At 42.7% G+C, this 20,957-nt stretch overlaps 1 protein-coding gene and 1 pseudogene across 1 annotated transcript; both read right to left on the minus strand.

Moving 5' to 3' along the window:
- Positions 1-8,600, minus strand: part of LOC126614707 (inactive beta-amylase 4, chloroplastic-like) — a 65,231-nt pseudogene extending 56,631 nt beyond the window's left edge.
- Positions 8,601-15,193: 6,593 nt separating this feature from the next.
- LOC126614693 (uncharacterized) lies at positions 15,194-16,719 on the minus strand. Its single transcript, XM_050282349.1, has one exon. The coding sequence runs from the start codon at positions 16,711-16,713 to the stop codon at positions 15,196-15,198; it is 1,518 nt and encodes a 505-aa protein (XP_050138306.1). The 5' UTR covers positions 16,714-16,719; the 3' UTR covers positions 15,194-15,195.
- Between the last annotated feature and the right edge of the window lie 4,238 nt (positions 16,720-20,957).

Consider the following 20,957-nt stretch of genomic DNA (forward strand, 5'->3'; position numbering starts at 1 on the left):
GACAAAAAATTATAGGGCAGTGAGGCTACTCCTGTAGGTAGTTCAATAAACTTACTGGTAAGTTGGGTTTTTTCACTGCTTTACCAATTTGTGCTCATCTTTTTGACAAAAGGAACGAAGTTACTCCAATTTTCAGCCGTAAAGATCTTACAATTCATTCTGAAATATGTAAATGATCTTACTGCTTCAGCCTGGGAATGGTAACAGTTAGCATGTATTTTCCATAAACCAAACTGCAGGAGAAAAGCAAACGCATGAATACGCAGGACAGAATGGGCAAAAGAAAAAGTGGTTAACTATTAAACGCTATCAGAAGCCATGTGTTTCTAGTTATATGACATTTGCAATATCCAATATATGTCTAACAGAAATAATTGCTTTTGTTATTGAGCAAGGGATGAATTTACCCTGTCAAATCGTTCATCGGTATTTCTCCCAATCAAATGTACCCTTTTCTTTGAAACACTCCATATCTGGTGCAAATTGAATCATGTTAGATTACATTGGAATTGTATAATATTTTAAATATACAATAAACAAAGCATAAGGCCAGACATAAGCTCATATTGGCCTGTTCCAAGCCCATGTTGAACCCAGAGACCCTGCACGACCTGCCGTGCCAAGCACAGCTGCATGGGCTAGTCCTACCTAACTTAAAAGCTTGAATTATACAAAAAATATCTAAAGTAAGTCCAAAATAAGTGCCAACAAAGCAACAACCTAAGGAAGCATTATTTATCAACAGGCCTCGTACCTGTTCGAGTAATCCTTCTGGGCTACAAAGACAGGATGCCGGGTTATCACCATCCATCATTTCTAAGCAGCTGCAATAAGATATTTAGTATGTGAACTAGGTAGAAAAGATACATTTGAAATCAAGCGGATGTTTAAGAAACCCTAATTATCAGGTTGGACAATGAACAAAATTCCAGTCAGAACCTTAAAACTTAGAATCTTACGGAACATGCAAAGCAGCTCCATGACGAGACAAAAGTAAAGCAACAGGATCATAACCATTTCTAACAACAGTGTTGTAGTATCCTGCTGTAAGTTCAGCAGGGTGTGCTATCGCCTGATACCACCAATATATTCCACCAATTTTAGCTGCCAATATAATTGAAGTTTGCTCGTTTTCTTGATATTTCTTCAGAATGTTAGCTGCCTTTGCAAGAATATCATCTGCATGATGGAGCAAACTACCACTGTACCATTCCTACAACGAGTCAAGCCACTGTCAGATCTCCTAAGCTCCAGTGTTTTCCAGTAAGTTTAATCATGTTATGTCAAGTATTGCATGATAAAGAACCATAATATAATTTAATTTTCCACTTATACTCCATAATTGTCCTTAGTTTACTAACCAGTACATCCTAAGATGGCAAGTGCCTTCGCCCATGAGCGGTAGGTCTCGGGTTCGAGACTTGGGAGCAGCCTCCCCATAAAATGGGGGTAAGGCTAGCCGACATTCACCTCTCCCAGACCTTGCGTAAAGCGGGAGCCTTGTGCACTGGGTACGACATTTTTCTCTCTAGAAGACAAAATGGGACGGCAATAAGGCCGGCGATGCTGTATGGCACAGAATGTTGGGCGGTGAAGCATCAACACGTACACAAAATGGGTGTAGCGGAGATGAGGATGCTTCGTTGGATGTGTGGGCACACGAGAAAGGATAAGATTAGGAATGAGGATATCCGGGGTAAAGTAGGAGTAGCCGAAATTGAAGGAAAGATGAGAGAAAATCGGTTACGGTGGTTTGGACATGTGCAAAGAAGGCCTACTGACGCTCCGATTAGAAGATGCAACTATAGGACAGAGGTTCAGGGCCGAAGGGGTAGAGGAAGACCTAGGAAAACTTTGGAAGAGACCCTAAGAAAAGACTTAAGAGTACTTGGATCTAACGGATGACATGACACAGGACAGAACACAATGGCGTTCTAAGATTCATATAGCCGATCCCACTCAGTGACTTGGATTTTCCAAGTCTCCAACCGAGAAGTTTTCCTCGCTCGGGAAATTAAGGGAACACTACCTCAACCTACATGCTCCACTCACAAAGCTTCGACATACAAGCTTCAACAAAAGAAAATTCAAAGAACTTAGCGAAGAAGGCTTTGGTGTATTCAACACAATACGTTGAAATGAAGGAAAGCTTATTTATTGATATCCCCGATAAGTTACAAATATGTACATATACTTGAGTCAGAATAAACAAACAAGAGGGAGCCTTCACAAAGGTTGCTTAGGAGAAGTCTCAGCAGTCGGTAGAGCCCCAGAAAGAGAAGGCACCGGAGGGGGATCATTCGGAGCCTCAGTACTGGACAAAACCTTAGAAGGAGGAAGCATCAGAGGTTGATCATTTGGAGCTTCATTACGCGGTACAGCCCCAGAAGACGAAGGCAATAAATGCCTTTGGAACAAACCCACAAATCTCTGATGATCAAGTAAAACCTGACCATCAGATTCCTTCATCTGGTCAAGTTTCCTCTTCATGTTTGTAGCATAGTCATGTGCGAGCCGGTGCAACTGTTTATTCTCATGCTTGAGCCCTCTAATCTCTTGTTTGAGACTCATCACTTCAGCCGCCAATGATTCAACTTGGCGGGTTCGAGCAAATAGGCGTTGGGTCATATTAGACACAGAACCTGCACACTGAACACTGAGAGCCAGAGAATCCTTAACAGCCAACTCATCAGATCGTTTGGAAAGTAGTCTGTTATCTTTGGGAGTGAGAAGGTTCCTAGCCACTACCGCAGCGGTCATATCATTCTTCATCACGGAATCCCCAACGGTAAGAGGACCAGTAGGGGAGACGAAGGATGGGCACCATATGTTGTCTGGAGAAGGCGGGGCTGCCTCTTCAACAAGGTTCAAGTCAAAACGACGGTCGGAGGGGCCAGACATTTTCAAAGGTGTTGAAGAGAGAAGAGGTCAGACAAATCAAGATCTTAGAAGTGCAAGAATGGAGCTTCTACTGGTGGATATTCAAGTGTGCTTTGGAACTTAATGTCAGCCCCTATAAAAATCTGCACTCGACGAAGCTTCAGAAATCGAAGAGGCGCCTGCTCAAAAATCGAAGAGGCGTTTGCTTTCTCAAAAACTGGGCTGCTCAGAGACCACGAGGGTCGATCTCAGAAATCGAAGAGGCGTTTGCTTTCTCAAAAGCTGGGCTGCTCAGAGACCACGAGGGTCGATCTCAGAAATCGAAGAGGCGTTTGCTTTCTCAAAAGCTGGGCTGCTCAAAGACCACGAAGGCCGATCTCAGAAATCGAAGAGGCTTGCTTTCTCAAAAGCTGGGTTGCTAAGAGACCACGAGGGCCGATCTTAGAAATCGAAGAGGCACCTACTTTTCCAGCCTTGTCAGCACCTGTCACACGCACACTCAGCCTTGCGGAAATTATGGGCATTCTGTCGAAGATTTCTGGCGAAGTAGAAAGCACATGAATCGTACTGTTCAATCACCCACTTCCCACACGCAACAGTAACTCATGGGTACCACAGATAACTTTGCCAAAGTTCTCTGACAAAGTTGAGACACGTGAAGCTTGCAGCTCCCGCTACATCGCTCTGACCAAGAAGGGTAAAAGAATTGCAAAGAAACAACACTAACAAAGTTTAGACACATAAATTTTGAAGGTCTAGCTACCATATTATTACCCAACAAGGGTAAAGGAACAGTACCACTGCTGGATAATTGGAAAGTCTCGGTGTGTCAACCTCTGTGCTTCGTGGCAAGGTAGACTAGCAAACATGCCCAACCTTTACTCACATTCGAGAAAACACTCCCAACAGGATTGCTTGCTCCAAAATCGAAGAGGCACTGCCCTTTGAATCTCGAGAGCCAGACTCCCAACATGATTACTTTCTCAAAAATCGAAGAGAGGGTAAAGGAACAGTACCACTGCTGGATAATTGGAAAGTCCCTGTGTGTCAACCTTTGTGCTTCGTGGCAAGGTAGACTTGCAAACATGCCCAACCTTTACTCACATTCGAGAAAACACTCCCAACAAGATTGCTTGCTCCAAAATCGAAGAGGCACCGCCCTCCGAATCTCGAGAGCCAGACTACCAACATGATTACTTTCTCAAAAATCGAAGAGAGGGTAAAGGAACAGTACCACTGCTGGATAATTGGAAAGTCCCTGTGTGTCAACCTCTGTGCTTCGTGGCAAGGTAGACTAGCAAACATGCCCAACCTTTACTCACATTCGAGAAAACACTCCCAACAAGATTGCTTGCTCCAAAATCGAAGAGGCACCACCCTCCGAATCTCGAGAGCCAGACTCCCAACATGATTACTTTCTCAAAAATCGAAGAGACACCGCTCTCCGAATCTCGAGAGCCAGACCCCCAGCAGGATTGCTTTCTCAAAAATCGAAGAGACATCGTTCTCCGAATCTCGAGAGCCAGATCCCCGACAGGATTGCTTGTTCGAAAACCAAAGAGGCACCACTTTCCCAACTTCAAGAGCTGGATCTCCTTGGATAAAGCTTGTCTGTAATCTTCACACGCAACATCAGCTTTCCAGATACCACAGACCACTTTTTCAAAGTGCTCTGACAGAGTTAAAACATGTGAAGCTGGCAGCTCCCACTACCGTGCTATGACCAAGCAGGGTAAAGGAATAGCATTATTACTTGATGTTAGGGAGACTCCTATATATGTCGACCTCCATCCCTAACGGACAGGCAGACCTGCAAAAATGCTCAACCCTTTCTCTTATCGGAGAGGGCACTCCCAACGAAGCCTTTCAAAATATTCAGCTTTCTTTCCCCCCGATAATACCTCTGTAAACAAGCTATACTAGAGCAAGAATATCTCATATCATCAGGGTTAAAAGCAAGAATATCCCATATCATGCTTTTTCCCTGTCTTTTCCTTTGGCCTTGTTCTTACCTGCAAGACAAGGAGAAAGAGAGCAATCAGTCAGCACTTGGAATCAAGCTTCCAGTTAGGAACTGACTGCCTGGAACCCCTTACCTGATTACTTACCTGGCATTGCTCTCGAGTACTCATCTTCAACATCTTATGCTTCCAGGGAAGATACCGCATCCGCCTGAGGAACAGATAGGGCAAGTGAGAAGGATACAAGGAAGCATGTGGAGACAAGCGTAACAGCACACGTGCCGATACATCCACTACTCTGTCAAAAGCAAAAGTATCTCATATCAGCAGGGTCTAACGTACTCTAGATTTGATGGACTTGTTTTGACCCTCAAATTCTTCAGTCGGCCTTATACTCTGGAGGAAACCAGAAAACCCTCCAGCCCGGTTCAAGAATAAGCCTGTGGAAAGTTACTTCTTCAAAAGCAAAAGTATTCCATATCATCTCTTCTCATTTTTGTTCTCTTTATCCTTCATGCTGCCTGCAAGATAGGGAGAATGTGAACAATCAGCCGGAGCTCTGATTGCTTACCTTGTCTGTCACCTCTTTCAGCAGATCCCCTAGCCCAGCGACTTGGGGGACTCCTACTACATGGTTTGTATCGCGCTTGACCAAGCCTGAAACTACAAGTAAGCTTCAAGTGAAATTGATACATTACCTTGTGCATCTCCACCAGTTACAGATACCACCCCTGGATGGAGGAAGAGTACTTCCAGAGAAGATGCCACATCTACCTATGAGACAGATAAGGCAAGTCAAGACGATACCACACTCCGGTACTTAGAAGTTTCGTGGTTACGAGATCATTCTCCCACAATATTTCCTAATGTCATTTGTACTAAATCATTCACTTGTACTCACTAAAGGAGAGCTTGAACCTATGTACTTGTGTAAACCCTTCACAATTAATGAGAACTCCTCTATTCCGTGGACGTAGCCAATCTGGGTGAACCACGTACATCTTGTGTTTGCTTTTCTATCTCTATCCATTTATATACTTATCCACACTAATGACCGGAGCAATCTAGCGAAGATCACAAAAAGTGACCGTTTTCGCTACCTAGGATCTATCTTGCAAGAGAACGGAGAATTAGATGGAGATCTCAACCATAGAATACAAGCTGGATGGATGAAGTGTAAGAGTGCATCCGGCGTGTTGTGTGACCGTCGTAGGCCACTGAAGCTCAAGGGAAAATTTTATAGGACGGCAATAAGGCCAGCGATGTTGTATGGCACAGAATGTTGGGCGGTGAAGCATCAACACGTACACAAAATGGGTGTAGCGGAGATGAGGATGCTTCGTGGGATGTATGGGCACACGATAAAGGATAAGATTGGGAATGAGGATATCCGAGGTAAAGTAGGAGTAGCCAAAATTGAAGGAAATATGAGAGAAAATCGGTTCCGGTGGTTTGGACATGTGCAAAGAAGGCCTACTGACGCTCCGGTTCGAAAATGTGACTACGGGACAGAGGTTCAGTAGTTAAGACTTAAGTAGCAAACAGTCTGCAAGTACAACCCCTAGAAGCAAATAGAGTTAGTTATAAGAAAAGTTCCAGTAAAGATTGAAAATATACACTAGGCTTTAGCTATGCAGAAATTTTTCATGGGAAATAATTAAGCAAGCTGCTTTCATCAGTTTCATACAAGGACAAAACACCCATAATCAGAAGAAAGCTTTCCTCTCCAAAGAAAGGGACTCCAGATGGGAGACTATTGTAACAGCCAGCCTTTTGTGGTCCCTTCTCTTCCCACTGAGGTTTTCCTTCCTTGCGTGCAGCCATCTTTAGGTCACCCATCCTAAAAGGAACAAGGTTGTAAATAGTAAAAATTCAAAAGCAACCAAATTTCCGTCAGAGGAATGAAATTCCAGGAAACTTCCATCTACCATCACCAAAAGGATGTGCAGGATATCTGTGTGAGCAATGTAACAATGTTGCATAAGAAATCATTGGACTGGCTTCATACTTGTAGTTCTAGTGTAACTGTAACATACTTAAGTTCACCATAAGGACGAAGACCAACACTAATTTCTTCTATTGGAGGGCAGTCTGTCCGCAAAAGAGAGAAACATGGTCAACTCCCAGTGTAAGATGATCATCATTGGAAAATCCATTTTGGTCCCAATAATATATATGCTTATTCTGATCACCAATCTGGGAGGAAAAAAAGAAGAGGTCAACTTCTTTATCTAGATTCAAGATTCAAACTGATAGGTGTGTAATGAAGGCCAAACTACAGTTTTTCTTTCACATCCCTTTGCATTGATAAACTTTTAAACCTTATCTAAGCTAAAATCAAGTATACTACTGGGGAACACAGTACCATAGCACGTTGCAGAGCACGAAACTGAAGAAACATTGATATTATCCCTAGTCATCCAAATGGGTTATGTTTCTTAAAGTATGACCAGGTAAATTAAGTGTTCCAATACAGCCATCTGCATTGTACTAGACTAATAACTTCAAATGGGATTTCAAAATATCAAAGAAGACAAACCTCTATGATCCAAAGTGGAAGAGTTACACCCCCTTTTCTGCTAGAAGAAGAGTTAACGTTTGAGTGAAAAGACAAGGCAACATGCAACTTCAAACCTAACCTGAGTCAGAAATCAGTTTGAAAAGCTCTTCATATAGAGATCAATCATATGCAAGAGGAGAGAGAACGCTCTACGATTCCCCACCAAACCTCAACTGCAATTCCGTGGACGCATGCCAACTTGAGTTCTTTTAGAGCTACAGTTAAGGCCTTGATTCTGAAACAACAGTAAATTGAGAAACATATAAGGAGTTTCTGTCTCACTTGAAAGGAAACTAAATTAAAAAAATAAATTTTGAAACATTTTGAAACGTACATTTACATAACTTGAATTGGAAGAGATCAAAATAGTTAACTGCAACCTTGTAGCTAATCATACTCCGTTGTTTAAAAGAGTATAACAATTAAATTAAGAATGAAAATGCATCATAGCCTCATCAACAGAAAGTCATAATAAAACTTACTTCCTAATCCATGGATGCCCCATACCATCAATGCAAAAGGCATCAACAGGCATCATCACATATATGGGAATTCTCTTATCTCGGGAAGACGGCAATATCGAGGACCTCGAATTCTCTCGTGCATCCATACTGCAAGCAACAAATCATCTAATTATCGCACAGACACATTTATACGATCCCATTGAACATTCAAAAGCAATAAACTAGCTCACAAACTTCTCGTCAAATCGATTAAAAGAATTCGCGTCTAAATTTTATTGTTTGGAATTATCAGCAACCCAACTGAACGTAGTCAACTATTCACTTCAGTAAACTCCACATAAGCTAAAAATTTTATAAATTTTCATGCGTTTTCTCGGGAACCAAACAGACCGTGCAACTCAAAAGAAAACGGAAAAAAACCGTAATTGTGTGAGATAAACCTGAGAATACCGTTTCTGGCAAGGGATGGGCTGCAGCGAGTGAAGAGGCCTTTTTTATAGACGGGAAGGGTCGAAACGTTTCAGAGGAGGTTTCGGCGGTCGGGCTTGTCGTCGAAACTGACTTCTCTGAAGCAGAAGAAGCTCCTCCTCGCTGTTGTGCATTTGCAGACGACTGCCATTGTCCGCCATTGCCATCGATCACAGAGAATCTCTCAGTGATAGAGAGAGCAAATCCCAGTGTTTGTAATTTTCATTTGCAACTGAAATGTACTGACTGACTCTGTGTTGTGGTATTTTTGGGTATCTATGTAGTTTTGTGGCCGCTGACACACTTATTTCTATATTTTTATTAATTTATATCATTTAACTGTTTCAATTGATCGACAACTGCGGGATAATAAAGGTGTGTGAAAGGTAAAAATAGGTGTGTGGATATCACCACTTAAAAGTTATCTTCGTATGTATTTTTTATTTGTCAAAAGATACTTGCATTAGGATAATATCAAGTAACTAAATTTTTAAACCAAATTTGCAAATGTGCTACCAATAAAAAAAAAACATTTTGATTTGATTCATAATTTTCAAGTATTGAGTTACGACTCAACTAGCCCTTCATATTCCATGCTTGTTAGTAAACACGCAAAAAGTCGTGAACTGGGTGAAAGCTTGAGTTGGTTCTCCCCCATAAACCTAATGGAAGGCTGCTCCCACTGCTTGGAAACCTCCTGATATTCGTTGGTATAAGCTTAATGTTGATGGTTCAAGATTGGTGCGGGTGGAGTTCTCTGCCAATTTGGGACAATGAGATTTTATTGATAGAGGTGTTTGTTGTCACCTTGTTCTAACAAAATCTGGTTGATATTTTGAGCAGATGCAAAACATTGATGAGTCAATTGGTTAGATGTGAGCTGAGCTGAAGCTTGAAGCATGTTTTCAGGGAGCGGAATTGTGTTGCTCATCAGTTGCCAAATTGGAGTTTTAATATGGATCTCGGCAACTTTGTCCTCAATAACCCCCAATGCGGCCTGCCTAGATTGGATCAACTCTCGTAGATGGTTTTCTTGGCGTTGGTAAGCTGTGTTTTGCTTGTACGGATGTTTTACGTTAGGTTCTTCAAATGTCTTCATTTGAATGGAATTAAGATTAAAATGGAATGACACCAAAATACAATTGGAAAGTAGAGAGTTGGAAGATAAAACGGGAACAACTGATCGATTTCCTTATTATAATAACAAGTAAAGTGCAAAAATTTGAAATTTGATCGATTTCCTTCTCTTGTTACTTCTTACTCTTAGTAATCACCAAAAAAATAAAAAAATAAAAAAGCCACTCCCTCATCGAACACAAAGACGTTTGACCCCTCCCCAACTTTCTTAGTAGCTAAACGAAACCTTTCAGATGCCTTTTTGCAGTTAAGCTTTTATACCAAAACCATACCTTTTCTGGTGTAACAAGTACTGTCACCTAACCATTCCCATCCAAATATTTTTATTTTTTTTTATTTTTTTACAAAATAATAGGAATATTATTAAACAAACAAGAATGCCGGAACGGATACAAACCCTAAGAGGTTACATTGTGACTAACTTATTCTCAATTGAATAACAAGCATGCTATTTATAATAAACTAACCCTAGTCTTTAACAAAACCTAATTCTAACGGGCTAAACCCAGAAAACCAAACATTCAAATAAAAAACAGGCTCCGCAACGCAGACAGACAAGGCAAGCAGACGAGCAATCAAGCAAGCAAACGAACAATCCAAGTTTCAATCAACAAAGGCCAACTAAAGGCCTTCAATCAACAAGGCCCAACTAAAGGCCTTCAATCAAAACATAATAGCCCAACAGATAGTGGGCTTCGTACCTTTTTTGTTTTTTCCTGTTTTCTTTTTCCATTTTTTTTTCCTTTCCTTTTTTTTTCTCCCTTTTTTATTTCTAAATCAACCAAAACAGTCCTTCTTCGACATGGATGATGGGTGCAGTAGTAGCAACGGCGGTGGACGCAGAAGATGAAGAATGCAGCAGTGGGTACTGGTGAATGGTTCAGACGAATGGCTGGGACGGGGTCGGGTTGCAGGATGCAGCATAGCAGATGCAGGTTTGGCGGCGTGACAGGGTTGGGTCCAAGGCGGCGGGAGGTTCATCAGATCCGATCCGACGCGGCGCGCAGGCGGCGACTTTAAGTACGGGTGAAGGTCATCAAGTGTTTCAGACTGGGTGCAGGGTGGCGAGGTGGTCGCAGACGGTGCAGGTTCAATTCATCGAACTTGGCTGCGATGAGTGCAGTGGCTGGAGCACGGGCAATTTCACTGGTGCGGTTGCAGGCAGATGGTGGTGGTGAGATTGTGGTTCAGACAGAGATGTGTGGCGGTTGCGTGACGACGGCAAGGGATCTGGGTGCAGGTGCAAGCGGGTTCGATCCGGGTCTGGTACATGGTGCAGCGGCGTGAGTCATGCAGGCAAGGTGGGGCGAGTCGAACAGGTGCAGATGCAGCGGTGGGGTTATGGCAGATTCAACTTTTGTTTTCAAACAACAAAACCCGAACTAAAACAAAACTGATAGTTTTTTTTTTTGAAAAACAAGGTTCAAAACTTCATTAAGGGAAGGAGAACCAGGGCACAGATGCCACAGAGAACACAGAAGGCCATCAGGAAGGCCAACAGGAACCAAAAATCAAACCAAGCAATAAAGGGGATGAAAAAACAGACAGTATCACCAAGATCCACTGTCGTCCCCTACAGCCCAACAACTCAATGGGGACAAGGCAAGCCGTCTTTATCGAGGACATGAACCAACGAAGATGGGGGTCGGTTGACCCAACATAAATTGCACATCTTCGTACAGGTACGCGACGCCAACAGATCCGCCGCTTGATTTGCTGATCTTGGAACCCAAGTCCAGCGACAGTCCTGAAAGGATTCTCCCAAACGTTTAGCAATAGCTAAGGTAGGAAAAGCCTCCCATCTGCCCGTCTCCAACGACGCCGTTAAAGTAGAGATGGAATCCTTAGAATCAGATTCCACAATGATACTGCCAAGACCCAAACCCGCGGCAAGCTCACACCCCTTCACCAATGCCAAAGCCTCCGCGGAAGCAACACTAGGAGCAGAGATATGCTCCCGCCTGGCAGCCACAAACAGCCCCCCATCTGTCCTGATCACAACCCCAACGAAACCCGACGAAGAAGAAGAAGACCAGCTAGCATCAACATTTACCTTAAAGAAATGGAGGGGAGGAGGAGTCCATCTAGCTTCCGGACCAACCTGAGGCAGCGCAACAGACGAAGCAAGATCTGGTACACTCTTCGCTTCAAAAAAGAGCCGGCGAGCAGAACGAATGGCCATAAGAATTTGATGAGGGTTGAGAGTAACATGCTGGAACAAAAAATTACAGCGGGCTATCCAAATATGCCAACAGGAAAAAGCGATATAAGAAATAATCTCACTTCGCTCCTCCTTTGATCCATAACGACGAGAAGCAGCGGAAAGGAACCAATTAAACCAAGAAGAGATTGAAGATCTATCAATTCTGAGATTTAGCATACCTCCAAACCAAATAGGCTCCACCCAAGGACACAACAAGAAAAGGTGCTCCAGAGATTCCTCCTGCATTTGACAAATCGGGCACAGAGGGGACGAAGCCATTTTCCGCACATAGAGATTCTCAAACGTAGCCAAGGCCCCGTGGGCAAGCCTTCACATGAAATGTTTAATTTTTGGAAGAGTTTTTAACCTCCAGATCAACATCCAAAGCTGCGAATGAAACGAGGACGATGAGGACGCACGGGTAGGCACCACAAGTTGACGAGAAGATCTAGCCCAATGATATCCAGACCGCACAACATACATTCCATTACGAGTGTGTGGCCAAACAAGACGGTCCTGCTGCATATCATCGCCAAGTGGGATTGCTAAAATCGCAGACCTCTCCTCATCCGAAAGAAACGGATGAAGAAAATCAATATTCCACATACGGGGAGAAGTCGACAGAAGAGAAGCAACCCGAGTATCTCTAGTTACAGACACCCGTCCCGGCAGAGGATGACCCAAATTCAGAGAAGGTAACCAACGATCAACCCACACCCGGACAGATCTCCCGTTCATAATTTGCCAGTGCGCCCCATGAAGTAAGAGATTTCTGCCCTCCAAAAGACTATTCCATCCCCAAGAAGCCCTACTCCCTTTCTGAGCATCAAGAAACGAGCAATTCGGGAAATATCTGGCCTTAAGCACCTTGGCCCATAACGAATCCGGGTTGTGAATCAATCTCCAACATTGTTTCGCAAGTAACGCATCATTGAAATCAGAAAAATTTCGAAAACCCAAACCCCCATCCTTTTTCGAGAGGCCCAGAGTATGTTTTGAAACCCAGTGAGTTTTACGATGATCACCCACAGACCCCCACCAAAACTCAGCAATTAGAGAGTCTAATTCCTGGCAAACAGTCACAGGAAATTTAAAGACACTCATAGGGTACGCCGGAATCGCCTGGACAACCGCTTTGATTAAAACCTCCTTACCCGCAAGAGAAAGGGTATTTGACGCCCACCCATGAAGTTTCTTCAGAATCCGACCTTTAATGAAAGCCAATCCTTGCCTCTTTGATCTACCCCACAAAGCAGGAACCCCAAGATACGTACCCGGATCATCAACAACCTGCATCTGGAGAATGTGTCCCAACTCCCTCGACAGCTCAGAAGGAGTATTAGAACTAAAGTACACAGACGATTTCAGAAAGTTAACCGCCTGGCCCGAAGCAGCACAATAATCATCAATAAGCTGGACCAAAGAATAGCAATTTTGCCGATTGGCCTTCAAAAAAAAGAAGAGTATCATCAGCAAAGAAGATGTGGGAAATAACTGGGGACTGCAAATTCATCTTAACACCCTTCAACGCCTGCCGATAAACAGCCCCTTGAATCATCCGAGAAAGAACATCACTCACAAAAAGGAACAAATAAGGAGATAACGGGTCTCCCTGACGTAGACCTCGAGAAGGGGCAAACTTTCGACCCGGGTGCCCATTTAACAGGATCGAAAAAGTAACCGAGGTCACACACCCCATAACCAGCTTGCGCCACCTGGCATGAAAGCCCATTTTCTCCATAACGGCATCCAGAAAATCCCACTCCACCCGATCATACGCCTTTTGCATATCCAGCTTGATCCCCATCTCAAACCTACTCCTAGCTTTCCTCAGTTTGAGGAAATGAAAAAGCTCGTGGGCAACGCCAATATTATCCTGGATTTGGCGCCCACCAACAAACGCATTCTGCATGGGAGAAATAAGGTGCGGCAGCAGCGGCTTTAATCGATTTGATAACACCTTGGCCAAAATCTTATAAGAGAAATTGCATAAGCTAATCGGTCGAAACTGAGAAACCTCTTCCGGGTGGGGAACTTTCGGAATAAGCACCACATGCGTGGCATTTATATTCCCAAGAGAAATCTCATCCGAATCCAACAGACGAACTAATGCATGAACCTCCCTCCTTATAGGCTCCCAAAATTTATGATAAAACACACCCGAAAAACCATCCGGGCCCGGAGCCTTAAAGCCATCCATCCGCATTGCAGCATCACGAATTTCATCATCAGTTATAGGGGCCAATAAATCATTATTCATACTAGCAGACACAGACGACGGAACATGCTCCAACACCGAGCCCCAAGATCTGCTGCCCATAGAGGTAAATAAGTGAATGAAATAGTTATCCACCAATTGCTTTATTCTTTGTGGCCTCTCCTCCCATCTACCATCCTCAGCTTTAAGTTTCAACACCTGATTACGCCTTCTCCTTTGCATAGTAGACTGATGAAAGAACTTAGTATTGGCATCCCCGTCCTGTAGCCATTTAATACGTGACCGCTGTTTCCACACACTTTCCTCCTGCACCAGCAATTGATCAAGCATTCGCGATTTATTATTTATCTCCTCCTCATGGTCTCCCCAGTTCAATTGAATCTCACCTAACTGACGAGTGAGCTGCTCGATTTCATACTGCCTCATTTTAAACTTTCTCCTACTCCAACGCTGAAGTTGAGTGCGACGGTCATTGATCCTAGCCGTCCACCTGCCCATAACAGCACCCCCAACAGGTTTTGCCCAACATTGCTCCACCAAATTCAAACACTCAGCCTCCTTAACCCAAACAGATTGAAACCGAAAAGGCCTTTTGCCTGAAGCTCTCTTAGGCTCCCGTTGGATGATCAGAGGGCAATGGTCAGACCCAATGACAGTGCCATGAATGACCAACGTATTAGGCCAGCACTCCTGCCAGGACTGGTTAGACAAAGCTCTATCAAGACGTTCCTCCACCAATTCACCATTACGCCTTCCTCGCCAAGTAAATGGTGAGCCATGAAAATGAAGATCGCTGAGCTCCGCAGTATTCAGGAAAGTGGCCAGGTATTGAGGCCGATTATATAACACTTGCGAGCCACCGGACTTCTCCGACTCCCAAAGGAACTCATTGAAGTCCCCACCACATATCCAAGGGATCAAAGATGGACTAAACTGATGATTCATCCACTCCCAAAAAGAAGCTTTCTCCTCCCGATAAGCAGTACCATAGACACCCGTCACACGAGTCCAAGAAGCGTCATCCACTAAACGAACCCAAGCATCAATGACATGCTTGGAAGACGTCTGAATATTTACCTCTAAATCCTCACCCCACCAGATGCTCAATCCCCCCGATCTACCAACAAGAGGAACATTGAATCCTTTCTGAAAACCCAATCTGCGCCTCACTCCATCAATCCTATGGTCTTTCATTTTCATTTCCGATAGAAAGACCATAGAGGGCCGATACTTACGAATAAGCCCATGCAGGGCTCGAACTACCGTGTCCGACCCAAGACCACGGCAGTTCCAGAAGATATAACTCATGGCGATCGTGCGGCTGTTAAAGGCCAGCCGCCACCACCTATCAAAGATATCCCTTCATCACGGTCGAGCAAATCAATCCGCTCGTTCTCCACCCCCACCTCCAAACCATGACATACCTTCAGAGGATTAGTATCTATTTTGATTTTTTTCAACGAAACCTGACTTGGCTCCCCAACCGCCTCCGAACTACCTCTTTTCACGGGACTAGCAACTTTCTCCCCTATATCTCCCCCCTGCAGCTCCTCAACCGTGCCAGCAGAACAACCCCCAAAACTACTATGATACGACACATGTGATGCCTCAGGATGGTCCAAAACCCCACCAACTGCTACAGGATGTAAATGAACTGAAGGAACCTGCTCCCCTCCTGACCTACCCTTCCGACGCCATTTCTTAGATTCCCCACTCGAGCGCGGAGGAGAATCACTTTGCATAAGTCTGCCAGCACCACGAACTCCCTCCCCTGGCTCCTTTAGGGGTTCAACTTGGCTGCCCACTTGCGTGACAACCCGTCTAGATTGCCTCACAGCTCCCGCCACCCTGTGTTCCCCAGCCCCCGAAGCAACCCTTTTCGTGGGAAGCACCACATCACGAACCGGAGCCGCCTTTGTCCATTCCCCGTAACCTGCAGCATGACCCTTCTGAGGTTCAAAGGAACACTCAGTATTTGCATGCCCTATTCGCCCACATCTGTAGCAAAAATCTTGCAACCTTTCATATTTAAATTCCACCCACGTTTCCGTGTCTTGCCCTCTAGAAAGCCAGCATCCGGGGATTAGCGGATTTTTCGAGTTAACAACAACACGAACTCGTACAAAACCACGGGCCTTAGAAAGATCTTCCAACTCCAGAAATGTTCCCACATCTCGAACAAGCCATCTCACATTTTTCTCAGACGTGAGGCCTAAGGGGATTCCACGGATCTGAACCCAGAATGGAAGGAACTCCACCTGAACTTCCGCAAGAGCTAACTCCACAGGCCACCTGCACACTGAAAAGTTCTGTTTCATAACCGCCCAGGGAACTTGACTAACAATACGTGTAGCCACATTGTCATCAGGGACAGAGATAATATACAGATTGTCACGGACCCATTTCACCTCAATCTCACCCAAATCCTTCCAGGAGGCTCTCAGAATGTTCCGAACTCCCCATCGGTTTAAAGGACGATTAACCAACGCAGCTCCCACCAGTTTGACCCCCTGCGCCATAGAAGATAATTCCATATTGAGCTCTAATTGAACAGCCAAGTCTTCAACCTCCTGCCGTGCCATCCCGTAACACTCCCACTCACACACCCGATGATCTGTTCTCTGAGGCTTCTGAACACCGAGAATAAACTGCTGAGACAGAAGAAACAACCACAAATGGAAAACAGAACCAACCCAGGACCAATTAGGAGCCAAAACAGCATTAAAATTTCTCACCAAACCTGCCTTGAGAGCTAAATACCAAAGTAGACAAAAATTCCCCATCAGAACACCTATACCCAGACGAAATCCCCAAAAAAACATAAAAGGGGAAGTAACTCCTCACCCACACGAAGGCCCACCAGAAACCCTAATCAACACAACCACCCCCCTAAATCACCCAGCAGAAATAAAGAGATTCACCTACCCACCGAGGAAATAACACTTACACCAACCAAATTTAATAAGGATTAGATGGAACTGACTCTTCCCTGACCCGTATTAAAGATCCCCGTCCTCCTCTGAAAAGGTCGCAATCGAGAACCTCCAGCGGATCTGAAATTTGATCCACCACAGCGCAGTAGAACACCAAGCAGACCAGCAATAACTAATCCCAGGCCACAAGCTCCCACCAAGGGGAGAAAAACACTCACTCAGGAGGTCTCTCACCACGGAGAGAAAAAGTTTTTAACAAAACTGATAGTTTGATACTGAACAAACAGATCGATATTAACCCCCAAAACAGATTAATTCTCGAATGATTTAAGATATCAAGTTGAATATCAAAGTGCACAACGAACAAGAATACAAAATAATAAGAATATTATTAAACAAATAAGAACGTCGGAACGACTACAAACCCTAAGAGGTTACATTGTGACTAACTTCAACCATTCCCATTCAAATGAAATTCATAAAAGAGTGCAAAAGAAAATTGAGCATTTGTTACCCCTAAAAGTGCCTTCATATAGCTGCTGGATTGTTCCCAGTACTTTTCTTATACCAGAGAAGTACAAGGACAATCTTTCAAAAAAAAAAAAAAACAAAAAGAAGTACAAGGACAAAAAAGGCAGTATATGTAATCGCATCAAACAGGTAACCGCATTAAATAGACCATAAGTGAGAACAACTGCTAACCAAGTTTTGCAAGTTTTGAACTCATTTTAGCGGAATTTGCCTGACAAAAAATGTCGAATTATGAGGAGAAGAATCCAATTTATACGACTATGAGGTTCATATTCTTACACATACAATAAATTAACAATTCACTTTAAAAGAGAAGTAATATCATAAAAAATGTTGGAAATTTGTATATTCATGTGAAAGCAAAGGGAAACACTAGAAAAAGTAGAGCAGAAGCAACCTATTAACAAAATTCTGGAGATTAACATCCCAAGGGCTGCATAGAGCTCCCACACAACGATTTAGTTGAATGAACTATTTGATATTCCAAACTAATTTCTTGGTACAACTTACACTTTCTACAAACACAAATTCCTTCTATAGATACTTGGTCAATCACATGTTCCTAAACATTCGGTTTGACATGAAAATCGTCTCTATGCATACATGTATCGTTAAATTCACCCATTATTCATACAATATATCACCACATTCAACTCACAACTACAACTAATTAATCTTGCATTCACCAATGTGTTAAGCTTTACGGAAATACAACATCGGAGACTGAAAACTTGTAAATGCAACTGAAGGAACACTTGAGTGAAACTGAGACTCAATAGTGGGTTTTGTGGAGAAATGCAAATGCAAGGAGCTGCAGGAGGAGGAGGATGAAGTTGCCAAATTCTTGGGGAGGAAATTGCTTCTGTGTCTACTTTTTTCAGTTGTTTTTGTTCTGAAAATCCATATGGATATGGACCATCTAATTCACCATTTGGGCATGAATACTGAAAACCATTCCAAAATTTTGATCACCACACCTAGCCCTTCCTCAAATTCAATTACGCACGCATATTACATTTTTCACATAAAATACGTGATTAACTTGAGATATCTTTGCATTAGAGAAGCCACACTAAATAGGTCAGAGCCCTAGTCGTAGCAATTGTAAAGGCGTCTGCAATGCACTAAGAAAAGTAGGAAAATGTTTTTTTACACCCTCAATTTCTTACTATCTATTGATTTTCTTTAGATTTATTTATTCCGTCCTATAGAACTTAAGCAAAGCAAACAAAATATTGTTTTTTTTTTCCAAAAAAAAAAAAAACAAAATATTGTTGATTCGTATGATTAATAGACAAATGGAATGGGATGCAATATTAGAAGGGGTGATGTTTGATATTGATTCTTTAGCTATGCATTTTGATTTTGTTAAGTTCGGGTTCGTTCCCACGGGAAGGTTACTTTGCTGCTCACATGGTGGCTTCGATTACTACCAAGCATGGTGGCGAGTTTCTTTGGGATGAGATTGGCCCGGATTTTTATAGTATTCTTACAACTGATGCAAACCTTGTCATTTGGATTTAATAAATTTATTCCTTTCCAACAAAAAAAAATCCATCCTTTCGACAAAAACAAAAAAAAAAAAAATTAAATCAAAACAAATTGAGTAAATAAATTCTAATAATAAACGAATATTTATCATTCAATAGAAAATGATAGATGTTATAGAATTAGTGGATGAATAATGAATGCCCACTCAAAGTTGTAAAGACTTAGTAATAGAGAGTAATAGTGTTTGATACTTTCAAAAGTATCATCACTATATTTTGATGTTTGTAGTTATGGGAGTCGCTCTATAAATAGAGCACTCTGTCTGTTATCAAACACACTGCGAAAGAAAGTAAGAGAACTAATATCAGTATCCCTCCCTCTCTTTATCTACCATCCTTTTCGTGTTATAGCTACTAAAGTTATAGTGTGATATTTTGCACCTACTTTGCTCCTGTCCTTAGAAAGGTTATCTCTCTAACTTTTTCTTATTTATAACACGTTATCAGCACGACCCTCTAACCTTAAATAGTTTCCATCTACCTTCACCGAAAGAAAGAAAAAAAATGTTTCCTCTAAGGATTTTACTGTTCATCTTCTTCCTTTGCCTCAATTGCTGGACATACCCTCACGAAGAACTATTTGCACCATACCTGCTTTTAGTTCTCAACCTAACAGTTACATATTTCTTTGATTTCTTGTTTGGTGTAGCTATTGATTATTAACCCAGTGTTTATTTATATTTTACTGCAATCCACAATCGCCCATCTTGAACTACAAATTTATTCTTACTGCAATCCAAGATGGTGCGGTATCATCGCCTATCTTGGACTGCAGATTTAATTTTACTGCAAAATGCATATTTAAATTTGCCTTCTGTTTAATTTCATTGCAATTTTAGGTGGTGCGGTATAATTACCCACCCTGTTCTGTGTATTTAAATTTTCCTGTTGTTTAAGTGGTGCAGAATAATCGCCCATTCTATGCTTGTTTCGATGAGAATGGTGCGGTACAATCACCATTCTCATTATTCATGAAAATCTCGAGCCTGAAGTTTCGAGTGCGTATCATTTTTGGCATGAATATCAAAATGAAAAATTTGTAAGAACCAGAAGTTCCAACACTATATTCCTCCAGGAATACATATTATTGCAAGTTCTTACACATCTCATTTTTCTTTCAGAAAAGAAAATGGAGAACTTGGCAAAGCTTGATTTTGCTGCCCTGGACATTACTGGGAAAAATTACCTTACCTGGGTACTGGATACCAAGATTCATCTGGAAGCAGGGAATCTTGGAGATACCATTAGGGAAGAGAACAGCTCATCCTCTCAAGATCGGGCGAAGGCCATTGTTGATGCACAAAATCGATGAGGACTTTGGTATAACAGAAAATGTCAAGTTTGTGACATTCACTAGATTGCTCCGATCAGTAGTGTGGATAAGTATGTAAATGGATAAAGACAGGGAAGTAAACACAAGATGTACGTGGTTCACCCATATTGGCTATGTCCACGGAGTAGAGGAGTCCTTATTAATTATGAAGGGTTTACACAAGTACATAGGTTCAAGCTCTCCTTTAGTGAGTACTAGTGAATGATTTGGTACAAATGACATTAAGGATTATTGTGGGAGAATGATCTCCTTTTATAGAAGAGAGTTTATAGCTTTGTTCTGGCCTTGACACGTGTCATGTTGTGATTGGCCTTTGATGTTGACACGTGTCACCTTGTGATTGGCCTCTTGGTGTTGACACATGTCGCGCTGTGATTGGCCTCTTGGTTAGAGGGAAACTCTTGTGGATCCTTGACGGTATAACGTTGACCGATGCTCAGTAGTTTCGGGATTGGTCAAGTATGGTACAAACAGTGCTCCTTTAAGTTCCCGAGTGAGGAAACTCCTCGGTTGATGACTTGCAAGATCCAAGCCGCTGAGTAATCACGAAACTTCTAAGTACCGAAGTGTGGTATCGTTTTCACTTGCCTTATCTGTAGAAGTCCCCCAAGTCTCTGAGCGAGGAGATCTATCGAAAAATGTGACAGACAAGGTAAGCAATCAGAGTTCCAAGCAATCAGTCCCAGATCAGAAGTTTGATTTCAAGTTCCGGCTGATTG

This window comes from Malus sylvestris, chromosome 3 (assembly GCF_916048215.2).
Source record: "Malus sylvestris chromosome 3, drMalSylv7.2, whole genome shotgun sequence".
In the NCBI taxonomy this organism is placed as follows: domain Eukaryota; kingdom Viridiplantae; phylum Streptophyta; class Magnoliopsida; order Rosales; family Rosaceae; genus Malus; species Malus sylvestris.